Raw genomic sequence first — 18,550 nt, 5'->3', positions numbered from 1 at the left:
TCACCTTGAGAGGTTCAGCAAAGGAAAAGAGGTCAACAGAAACGCCAAGGAAGGTCTAGAAAACACCAAAACGCTGCTCATCAGGCGGAGAATATTCTGGCTAAAACAGAAGGAGGAAACTGAAGCAGCCTCGCTGTTTGAGCTGCACCTGGAGGCGGCAGTCCGCACAACTAATGACACAAGCGACTGATACGTTTTTATGTTTGTTTAAATATGCAGCTAAGCCAAGTGAGAGTACAGTTAGACAAACAATAACGAGTAAAAACAAAAACATTCCAAAAAAGGACAAGAAAATGTGACAACACATGTATCTGTCCCGGGTTTAGGTAAAAGACAGGGATCATTCAGAAACAGTCTATATTTATCTCAAACTACTAGATTCTGATGGTATGGAACCAAGCATTACTTGGAGACTTCTCATCCTGGACACAAGGAAAAGCTTCTGATTACTTCAGACATTCCTGACATGATATAAAAGCTAAATAAACAGTTTGGGAACCACTAACATCCCCAAAAAGAAGCTGCCTGTCATGAACTTCCAGACCAAACTGGTGATTATCATGAAAAAGAGTAAACATTATCCAGCAGGAGCACATTGTCATGTATGTTGGAGCAGGGATACACTGTAGAAACACCACCAGGAACACATGACCTGCAGCACACTGCAACTTTACTGATGCATTCAATGCACCTCGGAAACTACAGTGTCTTTGTCGACCTCTGCATTTACCATGAAATATGAAGAGAATAAATGACTGCAGGTTTAGCTTCTACAAAGATCTAATACTACTCACCAATTTAGAGTTTCGCTGAAAGAACGAATTAGTTAAAAATGCTATAAAAGGGTATAGTCCGTAGTTTTATTTTAATCTAAAAAAACAAAACAAAACAAACATTTACTTGATGAACTACCTTTTATTAATGTCTCATACAAAGTTTTTATCAGAATCCCCATTAAAAATTCTACTAAACTTTGTTGTTTTCCACTTCTAGTACAGTGAAACCAGAATTTCCAAGTTCCTGAGTGTTCTTGAATGCAGCGTGACAGCAGCGGCTGTAGTACATGGAGACAGCTGAGAGCCGCAACTTCCCAAAAACCTTAACAAATGTCTGGACTTGCCTTGTTTAAATCACCTCCGACTGTGTTCTCAGTCCGTCAGGAGGTTTACAAGGAAAACTTCAAAGGTGTTTTTCACATGTATGCTGAATTATAACTCCCTGAGTGGAAAAATAAGTGAATTTAAACTCCTTGATTGGGAAAATAAGTGAATTATAACTCCCTGAGTAGAAAAATAAATTAATTATAACTCCCAGAGTGGAAAAATAAGTGAATTTAAACTCCTAGATTGGGAAAATAAGTGAATTATAACTCCCTGAGTAGAAAAATAAATTAATTATAACTCCCAGAGTGGAAAAATAAGTGAATTTAAACTCCTTGATTGGGCAAATAAGTGAATTATAACTCCCTGAGTAGAAAAATAAATAAATTATAACTCCCAGAGTGGAAAAATAAGTGAATTTAAACTCCTTGATTGGGCAAATAAGTGAATTATAACTCCCTGAGTAGAAAAATAAATTAATTATAACTCCCAGAGTGGAAAAATAAGTGAATTTAAACTCCTTGATTGGGCAAATAAGTGAATTATAACTCCCTGAGTAGAAAAATAAATTAATTATAACTCCCAGAGTGGAAAAATAAGTAAATTTAAACTCCTAGATTGGGGGGAAAAAAATGAATTATAACTCCCTGAGTAAAAAAAATAAATTAATTATAACTCCCTGAGTAGGAAAATAAGTGAATTTAAACTCCTAGATTGGAAAAATAAGTGAATTATAACTCCAAGATTGGGAAAATAAGTTAATTAAAACTCCCGCTGCGTGACAGCAGCTGCCATCTGTATTAAACGTGCTACATGTATATAAAAATGTGTTTGCATTTTGTACAAGAAGATCTGGCGACGTTTAATAGCTTTAAAACATATTGAAAACAGAACTTACTGTAGTGATCATACTGGAAAATATTGCGTTATTCAAACTCTAACAAACACAGTTGCTTTTATTATTACTACTATTACTATTATTATTACTATTATTATTATTATTATTATTGTAACTACCATGGTAGCTGAGACCCAGTCTTTAATGATAAATGTATACATTATAACCTTATAACACACATACTGTTAGCTGTTAGCATGTCAGGCTAACTAGCAGCCGCCGGGAAAACCTTCCCGTCATGTTTGTTACCTTTAACCGGGGAAAACCGCCTCACATCTACGGTGATATCCTCGTTACTTAGTTCAGAGTGGATACAACCAGGATGGGTACCGGTGCAGACATTAAGTCAGCTAACTTACACAAATGTCATTTAGCTGTGTGTCCTTGTCTGGCCGAACACGCCTGACGCAGCCCGACGTCATGATGCCTTCACGGTCGTCGTAAACCGGAAGATTGCGGCTGGACCGGTTCACCCGCGTAGAAAATGTCCCTTTTTAAACAAATCCACGGGTAAAAATTACTTATTAGAATAATTTATGGCTATTTCTGGCTTTAGCAAAAACGAAAAATAAACAAACAAGCAAAATGCAGCACTGTCAGATAAAATGCTGATTCATTGATAATTTTTTTATTTATTCTCATGTGCAATCTGAAATATTATTTTTTCATTATGGTTATTGATAATCATAATCGTAATTATTTACTTTTAAATAAAAGTATGCTTTTTACTGAATGCGTTAATTTCGTAATTAAAATAATGAATTACTTATTATCATTATAATAATCCATTTTAACTATTACAACATTCCACTATACCTCTGAGACTAATATCTTAATTTAATTTGACTGCTTTACTATTACTACTGAATATCTTAAACTACTACAACATTGCAGCACACCTCTGGAATTTATTTTTTATTTAATTTGATTATATTTAAGTTCACGTGTTCATTTGGGAGCAAGTGAGCTGCAGGAGCACCCCAATGCTCCCAGTAGCCTACGTCTATTTAAAGGCAAATGGTAGCTAAATACAGTTTTGAGTCTTGTTAGTAAATTGAACCCATGTGATGACAGGACACATGGGTTGTGTCCTGTTGTGTATAATATTGGATTATATAACATAATATGTGTGAACGGTCTCCTGAACTCTGCTGCAGACCTGTTTTATTTTGTGAGTCAAATGTTGAACAACATCTCAGGAAGGTTGACATAGAGATGATGAAGAGCTGAACATCATGAGGCCTGTCAGCATCTGCTCAGTTCGATGGTTCACCTACATCTGTAGAAAACACATCAACAAGCTGTGAGAGTTTAGCACACTACTAAACCAGTTTTACCAGTAGAAAATTCACGCCAGAGCTCCAATTTGACACAGATATAGACATAATCATTTCTGTGACATATTTGGACGTAAACCATCTCGCTGTGGCAGGAGGTAGGTTTTCTAATCTGACTTTGGAAACCTGGATGTTTCTGCTAGCAGATGAGACGCTTGCAGGGATGAAAGGACACGTTGCTGCTCAACTCTTTAAACAACATGCAGGAATGTCTTCTGCAGCGTTCGCCAGGACTGGGGATCCCGGTTCATCCAGGACAAAACTGATCCATGCATTCCTGAAAACTGACTCCTACTTTCAGAGTGAACAATCGTGACGAGTCCTTCATGTAGTGTGACGTGATGTGCGTGGTTACCACAAGGCAGAGAAGACGACTGAAACGGTCAGTGATGAAGATCTCCTTGTAAAGGCTGTCCTGCTGAAAACATGAGGCCGGTTGTTCAAACGTAACTGGATTGGATCAAATCCTGAACATGGCTTGTACAAAAGGGAAAGAAGGATTATCAAATCAATTAGGAGTTTTTAATCCAGTTTTGATCTGGATCAAGACTTTTTAATAGAATTTGGAAACCTTTGATCCAAGAAAACAGGATTATTTTGATCACAGTAGGGGGTTGGATTCCAAGGTAGATTACATGAGGAAAATGTGGTTATATTTGGTCCAATTTTTTTTTTTTGTTTGTTTGTTTGTTTGTTTTTTCAATTCACTAAATATGCTTATATTTATATTTTGCACTGACATGTTCAACCGTTATAGTGATAAAGTAGATAAAAGGCTCCCTATGAAGCCTTTCAGCTTAGAAAAGCAACATAAAATCATAACACGACCTTGTCTCCATGGAATAAAGCCCGAAAACAAATATCAGTAACTAACACAAATAAAATAATTCAGATTCCTGTGATTCATCACTGCATAATCAGTAAGAACCTGTCAAAAATAATTTCTGACTATGACATCCTTTAATACAAGTCCCGTCAGTCCATCATTCTGACTGGTGGTCCGATTCCCAACCTGTGGTTTAGTGCATCATAATTACAGAGAGAGACAGAAAGCCTTTTCTATTTAACATGTTCTTAATCAGTATGTTTTTGTTTGCTGTTATAAATAGAAGTGGGTGTTTATGTGTTTTGTGAGCAAATAGAAAAATAAAATAAGAATCAAGAAATACAAGGGGATCATTACATCTATAAAAGTTCCCCTTGGCAAAATACATTTGCTCAGCAGAACACAGCATCCAGAACATCAGTCTACTTGCTTAAATACTGGACAAGACAAAAAAACAAAAACAAACAAAAAAACAAAAACAAAACAAAAACTCAACAATATTTATATAACGTCAAATCAGAGCAATGCCATCTCAAGACGCTTTACAGACAGGAAAAAAAACAAAAAAACCCAAAACATAATGAAAGCCAATTCATAATACCCTATATAAGGAAGCCAACAGAATGAGTTGGAGGATCCAACTCAATGTCCCATCCTGAGCAAGGCTTTTTTGTATACATTTAAACTTTCTGTCCAGGTTAAGTGAGACTCCTCCAATCCTGATGAACGCCATTTGTTTTCCAAACGCCTTGATGCCTGTTTTAGAGCTCAAAGCTGGGAATTAAACCAGGGAGCCTTCATAATCTTGCCCAATTTCTTCTTCTTTAGGGGAGCAACATCATCCAAAGTTGTACGCATTGAAGCTATTATAGTATCAGTATGCTGATCAATCTGAGCAGGAGTAAAGCTTAAAGAGGGACTCTCAGTCATGTTAGCACATAGTAGAGGGGAAAAAATTGATTAAATTGATTGTTTAAATTTTGTAATAATATTGTCTGATCTTACCTACTATAGTAAATAATAAATATTATATATTTATTTATTTACGATCTCATTTATTAATATTAATTTAATATTATTTACATTATTATTTAACTTTTTGTTGTAATAAAGACATGTAAGGAGCCCGAACCTCACGGTCCTCCAGCAGGATGGGGGCGGTAGAGAGCAGCTGGAGCTCCTGCTCCTGTCCATAGAAGAAGAGGGAAAGTTTGGCAACGTGACCGGCATCTGCGTCATCGGGCCGCATGACAGTCGCGCGGCTACAACATCAGATAGGAAAATAAAAAACAGCCTTTTTACATAGAAGTTATTTATTTCAGGAAGTCGCAGTTCACATAAAAACATGCCGAAGAAACAGAAAGAAGAAGCAGAGTGGGTAGATGACGGTGACACTCCGGCAGCAGGTAAGACAACGTTACTCTCTGAAGCTAAACTAAAGCTAAACTAAAGCTAAGCTAAAGCTAACCAGGACACATCAGTAAAACTAAACTCAGCTTTTCTCTCCGTAACTCTTCCTGTAGCTTCAGTAATCTATGACCTGATCGGATCAGACATTAATCTCTCCTTATCATTCATTTAGGTAAAGATTGAACAGAAAAGTGACTGAAATGTTTCATCCTAAACCATCAATGATAGTTAAGAGTTTTTATGAATGAAGTTGTGGATCTGCCAGCATGTGGAGGGCCTGATAACCTGCTGTATGTCCAGCTGTGTATCATCTTTCCCTGCAAACTCCACAGTCAGCACTTCACTTCATTCACGTGCTGAATGAATAGAATAGAATAGATGCTGACATGACAACAGTACAGTTCAGGTTTTACCTGCAGGTGTAGTGACAGGTGTGTGAGGGGGACACACACTCTGCTGGACATGTGATGATGAAGCAGCATCTTGTCCTGTCATGGACACTGTGGAAAGATGTCTGCGTCATTAATCTGCCTTCTGCTGTGTGGAAAAGCCCGTCTCTGTTTTATGTTTCCAGTGTGTTTTTCCTTAAAACATTTTATTTCCAACCCTCAGAGTGACTTTGGTGCAAACGAGAAATCACTGGAATGCAGAGAGAGAAGAGAAAATGTCAATGAAAATGTTTTCTGCTGGAAGAATGTTTTGGGATGTCAGAGTTAAAGTTTTTCTTGATTATATCAGGATTATTCAGTGTAAAATAATTTCTCAACACTAAATGTGGACAGTTTCATGAACTTTTTGAGTTGTATTTATTCATCTCTATTGATGCCAACTGAACAAAATAATATAACAACACAGGAACCAGTTTGCCACATGCTGTGGGAATATCAGTCTTTAATTGGGCTGTGATGATATGCTTTTGTCCCGATTCGATTCCGATTTTTTTGAGTGCCGATTCGATTTAAATTGCAATTCTCACAATTCTTCGATATTGCAAATTTCTGTAGATTAAAAGCAAAAGCAAAAGCTATAATGCTCAAGAAGACAAGTTAAAAGATCAATAAAAACAATAAAAATGACCAAAATTTTGTAATGGATTATATTTATTTATTTGAAAAAAAGATTTTAACAAAAAATTGATTTTAAAATTGTGAAGCAAAAAAAAAATCCTGATTTTCGATTATTCTATTTTCCCCACCCCTAGTAACCAGTAAGGTTCATTCCAAACAAATCTCTTCTACTGTGAGCAGAATAAATAAATCCTGCGTATTAATTTTGTATTTCTCTGCGAGAAAACAGATTTAGATGTTACAGGACTTCTTCCTGGAACAGTGGAAATAAAGAAATAACAGCAGATATCTGCAATTAAATTGGCTTTTTTTTTTTCTCCCAAAAAGACTAAAAGGTGTCAAATTCACATTAAACAAATCATCCACAGAAAATATTGGAGATTTTTCTCATTTTTTTCAACAGTAAAGTACAAAGTTCAGTAAATTAGTCACGTTGCTGTAAATCCAACCAGTCAAATGGTAAAATGACCTCCAGAACGTTTCATGTAAGTGTTACGTTAGGTGAATAATAACATCATTTAACCCACTTTCTGGACATTTCTCTTACTTTGTGTCACAAAGCTGCTGGTTGTCCTGCAGGGAATGAAATATGTTGGATGGATTTCAGGTTTGAAGTCACGTCTTGCAGGCAGGTGACTTGTCCTCCATAAGGACACCTTGCTGTTTTTTCTAGAGCCAAAGAAATCCAACAAGGATGAGGGAATCCGTTAGTTTGGTGGAACAACTCTTACTCTGCCGTACTTTCCCATAAAAACACGTTTTCATTGTAAGAACCAGGAGAGCAACTTTCCACTGGAGACCAATTCCTTGTTTGTTTCTAGGAACATGGCGAATAAAGAGATTCTGGTTCAGACGTGATCCGACGTGGAAAATGGTCCATTAATCAATTAACTGCGCTGTGTTGGGATTCATTGTGAAACAGAGTAACCATGGCAACCGTAAATCTGACCTGAAACAAACAAATGTTTTTTTACAGAAAAAACAGTGAAAAAGGGGAAGAAAAACAAAAAGGAGAAGAAAAGTGTAAGTAAACATTTTTTAAAATCATCCACATGATGTTTGATCCCTGTAACATGAAGCTGAACGTCTGATGTTCTGCAGTTTTTCGAGGAACTCGCGACAGACAGCAAACCTGAGAAGGTTGATGAGGTGGCTGTTAAAGAGACTCAGGGAAAACAGGTAACAGTCAACTTTCACTGCCCTCAGAAATGCTTTCCTGTCCTGCATGCTCCTTTCCTCCTTAAATTATTTTGGTTTTACTTATTTTGTTGATTTTATTGGGTATTAAATAGTTTAATCGGTTCATCACAGGGTCTATTATTTCTGCCTCCTGTATATTTGGACATTCTGCTTCTTGATTATGCTTATTATAAGTAAATATTCACAGTGAGGGTTGTGTAATAGAGGCGTTTTCAGGTAAAAATCCCAGAATGCCATTGGTCGATGTTTGTGATGGACACGTCGATCAATGGTTGGAGTCAGAAGAATCCAGGGATTCACCTTAGAAACATCTCGAGGGTCCAGTAAGGCGTGAAGTCCAAGATTGTTTATCTCCATGGAAACCAGGAGTATCTTCATTTCAGTGGAAACCAGTCGGACCTTCATGACTCATTTCAGCACAGGAGACACTTTCACAGTTTTCACCAGAAAACAGCCAAAGTGAGACATGATGTGTGGTTATGGCTGCCAGAGTTTCCGTCCCACCATGGGGAGATAGACGCCAGCAGAGTCTCTGCTTTCATACGACACCTTGTTGGTGTGGAGAGATGATGAGAAGCTCTGAGTGGACGGCGCGGTTCCTGTGTTGTTTTACATTCCCGTGTTTCTGCTCGGGGTTTGGACTGTTTGGTTTGGATGCCACCGTGAGGTGGAGTCTTCCAGCTGACGTTGTCATTTAGGTCTGCTACATGTAGAGGTGGGGATTCCTGATCCAGAAAGTAAAAGTCCTGCCATGTTTTTGGATTACCTGGAAAATAAACTCTGCTCATTAAATTCAGATGGTTTGGTGACTGGTCGGAACAGCTGCCAGACTGGACTTTTACTTTCTGGACCTGGAATTACCACCTTTGGCTACACGTTAGGCTTTCTGGTGTCCACTTCCATAGCGTCGTATCTCATGCTGCTGCCTGTACAAAGAGGTCTATGATGATGACGTAACTTGGCTGAAGCACCATCTTAAACACGCGCTGCCCTCATGTTATTTTTTAAAATGTTTCATCCATAAATTTCCTAAAGTGCAAGCTATCATCAATCCCAGTTTCCCCCAATGGAGTTGCACACTGCCTGTGACGATACGTACTAGAGCTGCAACTATCGAGTACTGTTGGATTATTTTTGAGTAATCAAGTACTCTAATGATTATATTTTTTTTATTATAGTTTATAAACCAAATACTAGAAACTCAACCAAAGTAAAGAAATGTATATTTGTGAAGCTGTTGCTTGTGTTGTTACTACCTAATGCATGAGGAAAATGTGATACTTTGGTGCAGCCGACGTGTTTGTGCACGCGCTCAATGTGCAGAGAAACAATTCTCAACCGAATTCCTGCGTTTTAGAAGATTAAAAGAAGAATTCCCGTAGAAAGAAGGAGTGACTTGTAAACATGTCCACAGTAAGAACCAGCCGATGTCTTGGTGGACGACACGCCTGTTAAAAGTGTGTCTGTTTAATCCGGAATAAAAGTTTGCTGCAGGAACAGAGGCTCCGTCACACGCTGCCTAAAACATGCGCTTTGACTCTGCGTGTGTGCAGGAGAGACGGATGAGGGACGGATTACCAGACGGTTAGCGTGCGTTAGCAGCCGACACCTCGCCATGCCTCGTCACTGCTGACTGATATCACAGGTTAGAACTCTGAACATTTTACCAGCCGCTGCTGCTGCTGGTATAAATCAGAAAGCTGGATCTCCTCCTGGAGCAGCGATGTGGGGGGGGCGCGTCCGATTAAAACGTAGTGCAGTGCACACACTGCACTACCTTTTCTGTCCTTTTCAGTGTGAAATGGTCCCACACTGCCACTTTTTCGGTCTTTTCCTCCCCTCTTCTTCATTCTCTGCCATTAGAGACCAAAGCAAGGAGGATCTTCAGACAGAAAGCAAAGCGCTGCTGGTGGAAATGTCCGTCATCAGTCCGGCTGAAACAGTCAGACTGTACAGACACACCGTAGGCCACAGGTTCTGCTTTTATATGTTTTATACATGTTTAGATGTTTTATATGTTTACTGAAGCAGTGATGTCGTCCCTCCGAACAGCGCCGTGGTCTGAGAACGCCAAAATATATCACCATGTGATATTAATTAAATGGAGCCTCGATCAATTTTTGTACCCGAGTTACCCGAGTAATCGTTGCAGCCCTGGATACGTACGTCTCTGTTTTTAAGGTTAAATCATCTCGGACTTCATCGTGTCTAATGTAAAAGCCGCGGTTTCTCTGTTTCTACGTTCCAACAGAATAAATGTTTCAGAATCTGTTGTGGTTCTGCTTCTCCTCCGTTAGATCAGACGTTGACCCTCCGTCATGTTTCCGTCTGCTTTTCAGCCCCAGAAAAAGAAGAAAGACCGGCGGAAAGATAAAAGGATGGATGCAGACGAGGAGGAGGAGGATGTCATGCTGACGCTGAAGAAGCTGTCGGTCCAAGCCAGTGATGAAGAGGAGGAGCCAGGTATGATGCTTGATGAAGATCTGCTTTTCCTCCAGTGTTTGGTTCTGATCCAGACTTCTTCTTCTCTGTCTCCACAGTTCTGCCCTCAGCTAAAGGAAACAAGAAAAAGGTCAGTCATCAATCGCTCTTCTTCTCTCCTCTCTCATGTGGACGTGTTAAAACGTCGCTGCTGTCCTTCAGGGCGGAAACATCTTCGCTGCTCTCAGCCAGGGTCAGAGTGACGAGGATGACGAGGAGGATTTGGACGAAGAAGATGAGTTTGTAAAAAAGGTGGGTTGCAGGATTCACACGGAAATTTTACTCTCATGAAAGATGGTTTTTCGTCACATTAAGGCTCGATTCAGGTCAAAAATAAAACAATTATTTAGGCTGGAATTGAGATCTGGATTATTCTTTCTTTCAAAGGTCTTTTTATTACACAAAGTATCAATGAAATGTGCAATACAAATATTCAACATTTTTGTTTTACTATCCCATACCCAACAAAATACATAAAACAAACAATAAACATCGACAAAAAATTAAATACATTTTTTAAAATTATTACTATTATTAATAATAATAATAAAAATAATAATAATTTTTAAAAAGGTGACTGACAAAGTCTACTCGGAGATAATTACAGTGGATCTCTTAAAAAAAATCCTAAAAAAGGGTGCCACAGTTTGTAGAATTTATTTTCAGATCCACGGACAGTATATCTAATTTTTTCTAAATCCATACAAAGGATAATATCTTTTAGTCATAGTGCATGTGAAGGGGGAGCAGAGTCTTTTCACTTAAACAATATCGCACGTCTAGCTAATAACAGTGAAATTTTTAATATCCTAAACCTAAAGTTTGGTAATTTAAGCTCTGGCACCACTCCAAAAGCACACAGTGGATCCGGTTTAATTTGATGTTGCAGGACTTCAGAAATTGTATGAAAGACAAGATCTGGATTATTGAACACAATCATTCATTATTTATTTAACATTAAAATGTGGCTTTTAAACAATGTCTTTAGGATTCCACAGATTTTAGAAAACAACTTGAAGCTTCGTCTTGACAAAGTGCTAATCCTGATGTGAACGAACAGATGAATATAAACTATGTTTAGGTGAACTTCCACAACCTACAGCAGTTATTCTACATGGACCTGCAGCCGGAGCCGACTGAGACTGGCCGCCTGGGAGTGCTTTAGGACGGGAGAGGCTCCCGCTGCTCCTTCCTTACAGTAACTGCAGAACAATATGTGCCTTCAAGTCAGTCGCCACAACACCAGAAAAGTCTCTAATAACTCCAATAAAAGCTGCTGGATTTGTCGCTTTTAACAAAAAAAGTCTCCAGATTTAGCGAGAAAGTCTCCAAGTTGGCAACAGTGTCTGAATGAAAGCAAAGCGGCTGTGGGAGGAGTTTACAGCACAGTGCTGCAACGCCAGAGACGCTCGATTAGCAGCTGAAGACAGCAGGAGAGGAAACTGCAGAGAGAAAAATAATCACACCCTTTTAGTTTTATCATGGTTGGAAACTCAGATCGTAGTTTAGATGAAAATCCGATTAATCGCCCAGACCTAAGTCACATGACCTCTCTAGACCCAATCAAACTAAACCACCACGTGTTGATCAATAAAGTTGAAGCAGATGATGCGTCTGGAGCTCATAAACACAAAGATCAGTCTGATCTGAACGTTCTGGTCTCTGTCTTTATAACAGGAGGTGGAGAAAGGCGATAAAAAAGAGAAATCTAAATCCAGGAAGGCGAAGGTAGGTTCTCCATGTTTCACCTCATTGACCCCAGAACACAGCCAGACATCAGGACAGAGTTCCTGTCAGACTCCGGTCTCCCAGTTTACAAATGATTTCTTTCTGGCTCGTCAGGGAGCGTCTGACGAAGAGGACGAGGCAGACATGGAGGACCCTGAGGAGAAACCGGGGAAGAAGACCAAGAAGCCTGAGGCCAAGTCCAAGGTGTGTCTGGACCAAGCAGCGACTTCCGGCGGTGAAAAGTGAAGCTGAGATAAAACATCCACTAGACGCTCCATACCAAAGCAAATCCCCATAGACTCCCATGTTAAAAAGACCAACTTCACAGCAGAAATAAGCATGTTTACAGCAGAAATAAGCATGTTTACAGCAGAAATAAGCATGTTTACAGCAGAAATAAGCATGTTTACAGCAGAAATAAGCATGTTTACAGCAGAAATAAACATGTTTACAGCAGGAATAAACATGTTTACAGCAGGAATAAACATGTTTACAGCAGGAATAAACATGTTTACAGCAGAAAAAAACATGTTTACAGCAGAAAAAAACATGTTTACAGCCTGGTACAAAAATCCATTTTTGGTTTAATAGGTCAGGTTTACCTTCATGACAACTGTGGGGGGGTGTATTTTCTTTTAACTCACCGTTTAAAAGTAATTTAATCTTGAATCTTGGCATATTTAGGGGCGTGTCCTTTTGATTGACAGGTACCAATCTCTGGCTTCAAGTCAGAAGAACGTAGAACAACTGCGGTTTTTAGCAGGTTAACAGCGTGACTTAGCTTTAGCCTGCTTACCTCTGTTAGCTGGTTATCTCCTGTTATCTCCGGGTTAGCTCGGTTAGCTTTTAGCTACAGAAAGCTCGGAGTTCGCTCGATGTCAATCATCCACCATGACGCTCACAGCCCCCCTCTCAGCTCCACCTCTTTGCCCATATTTGTATTTTCCGGGCGAGACGACACGCATGACCCTGCCAAGATGGCGATGGTAGGAACCGCCCACCGAGCTTCAATTCAGCTCTTCAGAAACCTACGGGTGACGTCACGGAGGCTCCGTCCATCTCTTTATATACAGTCTATGGTCAAAACCAAAGACGGTGAAGCGCAACCAAAATAGCGAGAAGAGAGAAAGAGGAAGAGGAAACTGCAAACAAAACCGCTCAATTTAACCAAATAAAAGCCTAATAGTTTTCATGATGATTGATCATTTTTGATTTTGAGATCATTTATTTTACTTTTACTTATTTATTTTAAGTTTTAGAAAGTTTTGGTTTTAATCGTTGTTTTTTGCTTGAGTTTTAAAAAGTTTTGCTTGGAGATTATGGGACAAATCTGATTCCATGGAACCGCAGTAAAATCACCCGGACAACACGGTGGTTTACCTCCTGCGTGTGAAACAGCAAACCTCTGTCTCGCCGCGTCTTCTGCTGGAAAATAAACAAATGAAATGGTCGTCTAACCGAACATCTCTGCTCTGTTAGAGAGGAAGACCGACCCCGCGCTCACCGAGCATGGACGAAGATGAGGAGGATGAAGGTGGCGTGATGATGGTATGTTGGACCTCTGGGCGCTGACTGGTCCTCTCTGCTCGTGCTCCATGATGATGATGTCATTGTGCGTTGTCGCCGTCAGAGTGCGGAAGACGTCATCGCCGAGCAGGCCAAGCAGGAGGAGGACCCGTACGCCAACATGAGCAAGAAGGAGAAGAAGAAGGAGAAGAAGAAGGTGAGGATGTGTCGATGTGGTCTTCCTCTCCCCAGAACCGCATCCTGAAGGCTTCCAGGTTGCTCCTAAACCCAGTCCTTGTGCAGGTCTGGTCCTGGCTTGGATCTGGTCCTGGCGTGGATCTGGTCCTGGCGTGGATCTGGTCCTGGCGTGGATCTGGTCCTGGCGTGGATCTGGTCCTGGCATGGATCTGGTCCTGCTGCAGGTCCGGTCCTGCTGCAGGTCCGGTCCTGCTGCAGGTCCAGTCCTGCTGTAGTTCTGGTCCTGCTGCAGGTCCGGTCCTGCTGTAGTTCTGGTCCTGCTGCAGGTCTGGTCCTGCTGTAGTTCTGGTCCTGCTGCAGGTCCGGTCCTGCTGCAGGTCCGGTCCTGCTGCAGGTCCGGTCCTGCTGTAGTTCTGGTCCTGCTGTAGTTCCGGTCCTGCTGCAGGTCCGGTCCTGCTGTAGGCCCGGTCCTGCTGTAGGTCCGGTCCTGCTGTGGGTCTGGTCCTGCTGTGGGTCTGGTCCTGCTGCGGGTCTGGTCCTGCTGTAGTTCCGGTCCTGCTGTAGTTCCGGTCCTGCTGTAGTTCTGGTCCTGCTGCAGGTCTGGTCCTGCTGCAGGTCTGGTCCTGCTGTAGTTCCGGTCCTGCTGTAGTTCCGGTCCTGCTGTAGTTCTGGTCCTGCTGCAGGTCTGGTCCTGCTGCAGGTCCGGTCTTGCTGCAGGTCCGGTCTTGCTGCAGGTCCGGTCTTGCTGCAGGTCTGGTCCTGCTGTAGGTCCGGTCTTGCTGCAGGTCCGGTCCTGCTGCAGGTCCGGTCTTGCTGCAGGTCCGGTCCTGCTGCAGTTCTGGTCCTGCTGCAGGTCCGGTCCTGCTGCAGTTCTGGTCCTGCTGCAGTTCTGGTCCTGCTGCAGTTCTGGTCCTGCTGCAGGTCCGGTCCTGCTGCAGGTCCGGTCCTGCTGTAGTTCCGGTCCTGCTGTAGTTCCGGTCCTGCTGTAGGTCCGGTCCTGCTGTAGGTCCGGTCCTGCTGCAGTTCTGGTCCTGCTGTAGGTCCGGTCCTGCTGCAGGTCCGGTCCTGCTGTAGTTCTGGTCCTGCTGTAGTTCTGGTCCTGCTGTAGTTCCGGTCCTGCTGTAGTTCTGGTCCTGCTGTAGGTCCGGTCCTGCTGCAGGTCTGGTCCTGCTGTAGGTCCGGTCCTGCTGCAGGTCCGGTCCTGCTGCAGGTCTGGTCCTGCTGTAGTTCTGGTCCTGCTGCAGGTCCGGTCCTGCTGCAGGTCCGGTCTTGCTGTAGGTCCGGTCTTGCTGTAGGTCCGGTCCTGCTGCAGGTCCGGTCCTGCTGCAGGTCCGGTCCTGATGTGGACTATCATGTGTTCCTGTGTGGTTGCAGAAGGAGTATGAGCGGCAGGTGGCCAGCGTTCGAGCCCAGAACGCTCTGGAAGGAGACTTCTCCATCTCTCAGGCTGAGATGTCGTCCAGACAGGCCATGCTGGAAAACGCCTCCGACATCAAGGTTCCACATTTTCCAGTCTCTTTAGTTTGATCTTTCTTTTACATTTAAACTTATTCATAAAATTTATTTTTATTTGGTTGTTTTATATTTGAATTAAATTAATTCATTTTTTACATATTTCCTTTAGCTTATTAATATGATCAATCATTTCTGACCTCCGCCAATAGGAGGTCATGTTTTTATGTTTGGGTTCAAGATAACTCAGAAAGTTCTGGACGGATTTTCATGGAATTTTCAGGCCTTGTTGGGAATGTGAAACAGAAGAACTGATTTAGTTTTGGTGCTGATCCAGATCACCGTTTGGATCCAGGAATTTCTTAAACCTTCGTCCTTGGCGGAGGTTTGCGTTCTCTGAGTGCATTTCTAGAATATTTATTTAGAATTACTTTATTTTCTTTGTTTTCATATTTTAATTAAATTCATATTAAGTTATTTTTTATTTAATTATTTTAATATAATTTGTTTATAGTGATTTTTTTAAAATGTTAATATAATTTTGAGTACTTTTGAGTAATTTTTCATCTGTTCATTTTGTATTTTTTCCTGTAAATTAGTTTTCATGTTTTTTTTTTCATCTTTTAATTTTTTTGTTGAATTTTCATTTAATCAATATTCCATTATTTTTGTCTTTGAATTACTCTGGACTTTGTCTAGAAGTAGTTTTGAGTTTGTGTAATTTAGTCATTTTCATTTAGTTTTTTCGTTATTTTTGTCTTTCAATCTTTTCAAATTAATGAACTCAATAATTTTCTTTTTATTTTAACATATTTGATATTTCTTCAGTTAATTTTTTGTTACTTTAGATTTTTTATTACATTTTCTGTGGACAAATCTGGTTTTATTTTTATAGTCTTTTTAATCAATTCCATCTATATTTTACTTTTAGTTTTATTGAATTGATTTTGTTGTCATTTATTGTGTTTAACAGACTGACAGTAGAACTTCTTGTGGAAGCATTTAGTGGTTTTTCCTCGGCAGTATATATTTTTTCCTGGTGCAGAAACGAAACACCTGGAAGCAGTTTTTTCTTTTCGCTCGGTGATGACCTGTCTTTGTTTCCCAGTTGGAGCGGTTCAGCATATCGGCTCATGGCAAAGAGCTGTTTGTCAACGCCGACCTTCTGATCGTCGCAGGCAGAAGATACGGCTTGGTGGGACCAAATGGGTGAATTTCTCTTTAGATTTGTTGCTGTGAGCAGAGAAATGTCCTGAAATTAGACCTAACATTTCAAAGATGAGCAGAATATGAAGAAAATATCAACTTTATTTTATTTTATTCTGCTCCTAATGATTGTATTGTGAGTTGTGTATCTGTGTTTCCTGCCAGGAAAGGAAAGACCACGTTACTGAAGCACATTGCTAACAGAGCGCTGAGTATTCCCCCCAACATCGACGTGCTGCTGTGTGAACAAGGTATGATCTTTCCCTCGCCTCTCTGACGCTGTAATCGCTGGCTGACCGCTTTATGCGTGTGCTTCCATCAGAGGTGGTGGCTGACGACACGCCGGCGGTGCAGGCGGTGCTGAAGGCCGACACTCGCCGCCTGAAGCTGCTGGAGGAGGAGAAACAGCTGCAGGCTCGCTTGGAGAAAGGAGAGGACAGCGTGGCCGAGAGGCTGGAGAAGGTACGCTCCTTTTACTCCAACGGCGTCGTGTCGGACGGAGACGCAGGAGTCCAGATTACATTCCTGCAGGGCATGATCAGGTGGAATACGGTGTGCAACTTTTGACCCAAACATCAGCTTCATGTGAGTGGTACCGGATGATATCTGGGGTCCGGAGGAGAGAATCATCTCCATGGAAACCGGCAGGACCTTCATGATTCATGTCAGACAGAGTTAAAGCCAAAGGAGGGACATTAGCAGAGTTAAGAGCTGGAATAAAACATTTCACTGCGGCGTTTCTGTCCCACAGTGACGAGACGGACGTCTTTGTCCCCAGCAGAGTCTCTGCTTTCATACGACGCCTCGTTTGAGTGGCGCTCTGAAGTGGACGGCGCTGTTCCCGTGTTGTTTTACATTCTGCTCAGCGTTTGAACTGTGTTTGGTTTGGATAGCTTTGCTTGGTGAAGTCTCCCAGCTGACTTTCTACGTGTTAGGATGTCTGTGTGTGGAACATCTAGACCAGGGGTGTCAGACTCAAAATGAAAAAGAGGAACAAAGTCGAGACTCATTTTTATTCAGAAAGTTATTTGTGTTTTTATCATCTTTGAGATACAGTACTGTATTAAACATTTTCATACATTAAATAATAGTTAGGCCTGTTTTTACTTAAACACAGAACCAAGAACAGACTTAAAAAACTGAAATAAATATCAGGCCTCTATATCTGGAACTTAATATAACCTAAATCTTTTCATCACAGACCATCAAGGCCAACACCTAAAATATAACAATTATCTCTTCCAACTTTGAACAGACCATGCCTTCAGTAAATAACATCATATTTATCCAGTTTAGTTTGCTTCCATTTACTCTGATGATGCACATGGGTCCAATCCAGATACGTGGCATCGCTGTTTACATGCAAGTGCATCAGTTTGTGGAGTCAGGCTCTGAGCTGAGGAAATCCTCAGGACTGGATGAAGGTGTTCATCAGTGAGACGACTGTCTGTTGTTCTGTTCATCTTCATTAAAGAAAGCAGTTGTGCACACAGATTTGTGCTGCTGAACATAGAGAGCATTTACACAGTCGGGGCAGCGTGTCGGGGGGGTAAGGAGGAAATTGCGCAGCACCGACAGTCATACTTTGGCTTGAGCGTGTCATTAGACTGTAGCTCAATAAGCTCCTTTTGGAGGTTGGTTGGTGCGCTTTTCATGTCAACCGCAAACGTGTCGCTAAAAGTTCAAATCTACAGTTTTTGGCTTCAAAATCGTCAGATTGTCGGGTAAATTCAGCACTAAGTAGATTGAGTTTTTCAGCAAACTGTGTGTAACAGGAGTGAGCAAGTGGTAAACACTAAAATAAACGACGGAAACATAAATAGCGTTTAATCATTTATTTGTAAAGAAACACTCCATTTACTGCTTCAGACGGCTCAGCATTAGTTTGCCCCTCCAACAACACACCCCGAGGCGGATCACCCGCTAAGTACGCGCCAAAATTACTTAATTACTTAAACACTTGAGACATCCTGATTTGCACGGCAACCCTCTACACATCAACAGTCACTTAATATCATGTTATAATAGAACCTGGATCGGACAAACCAGTGCTGAGCACCCCGGAGAATAAATTCTTTTAGGGGGGGAGCGACTAAGAAAAAAACACAAAAAGAAGAAGAGTAGTTAGTCTGCTCTTACAA

General features: G+C 41.0%; 2 protein-coding genes across 3 annotated transcripts in view; one reads left to right on the top strand and one right to left on the bottom strand.

Moving 5' to 3' along the window:
* Window positions 1-2,419, bottom strand: part of cUnh6orf136 (chromosome Un C6orf136 homolog) — a 29,289-nt gene extending 26,870 nt beyond the window's left edge. The window contains exon 1 of one of the 2 annotated variants that reach the window (XM_079259037.1): window positions 2,358-2,419. The gene's annotated coding sequence lies outside the window, so the exon portion shown is untranslated. Of the gene's footprint in view, window positions 1-2,247 lie in introns of both variants that reach the window. The other variant, XM_079259036.1, reaches the window with a different exon arrangement.
* Window positions 2,420-5,378: 2,959 nt separating this feature from the next.
* Window positions 5,379-18,550, top strand: part of abcf1 (ATP-binding cassette, sub-family F (GCN20), member 1) — a 25,133-nt gene continuing 11,961 nt past the window's right edge. Inside the window, exons 1-14 of the mRNA XM_079258837.1 lie at window positions 5,379-5,567; window positions 7,615-7,661; window positions 7,740-7,817; window positions 10,178-10,301; window positions 10,379-10,410; window positions 10,482-10,571; window positions 11,997-12,047; window positions 12,162-12,251; window positions 13,527-13,595; window positions 13,678-13,770; window positions 15,126-15,248; window positions 16,312-16,412; window positions 16,575-16,660; window positions 16,732-16,871. Coding sequence (XP_079114963.1) covers window positions 5,507-5,567; window positions 7,615-7,661; window positions 7,740-7,817; window positions 10,178-10,301; window positions 10,379-10,410; window positions 10,482-10,571; window positions 11,997-12,047; window positions 12,162-12,251; window positions 13,527-13,595; window positions 13,678-13,770; window positions 15,126-15,248; window positions 16,312-16,412; window positions 16,575-16,660; window positions 16,732-16,871 — 1,185 coding nt within the window. The 5' untranslated portion in view covers window positions 5,379-5,506. The remainder of the gene's footprint in view (window positions 5,568-7,614; window positions 7,662-7,739; window positions 7,818-10,177; window positions 10,302-10,378; window positions 10,411-10,481; window positions 10,572-11,996; window positions 12,048-12,161; window positions 12,252-13,526; window positions 13,596-13,677; window positions 13,771-15,125; window positions 15,249-16,311; window positions 16,413-16,574; window positions 16,661-16,731; window positions 16,872-18,550) is intronic.

This window comes from Telmatherina bonti, assembly GCF_933228915.1.
Source record: "Telmatherina bonti genome assembly, chromosome: 19".
Classification (NCBI taxonomy): domain Eukaryota; kingdom Metazoa; phylum Chordata; class Actinopteri; order Atheriniformes; family Telmatherinidae; genus Telmatherina; species Telmatherina bonti.
Note: the sequence above shows the minus strand (reverse complement) of the source record. Positions and strands in the feature narration are given on the sequence as shown.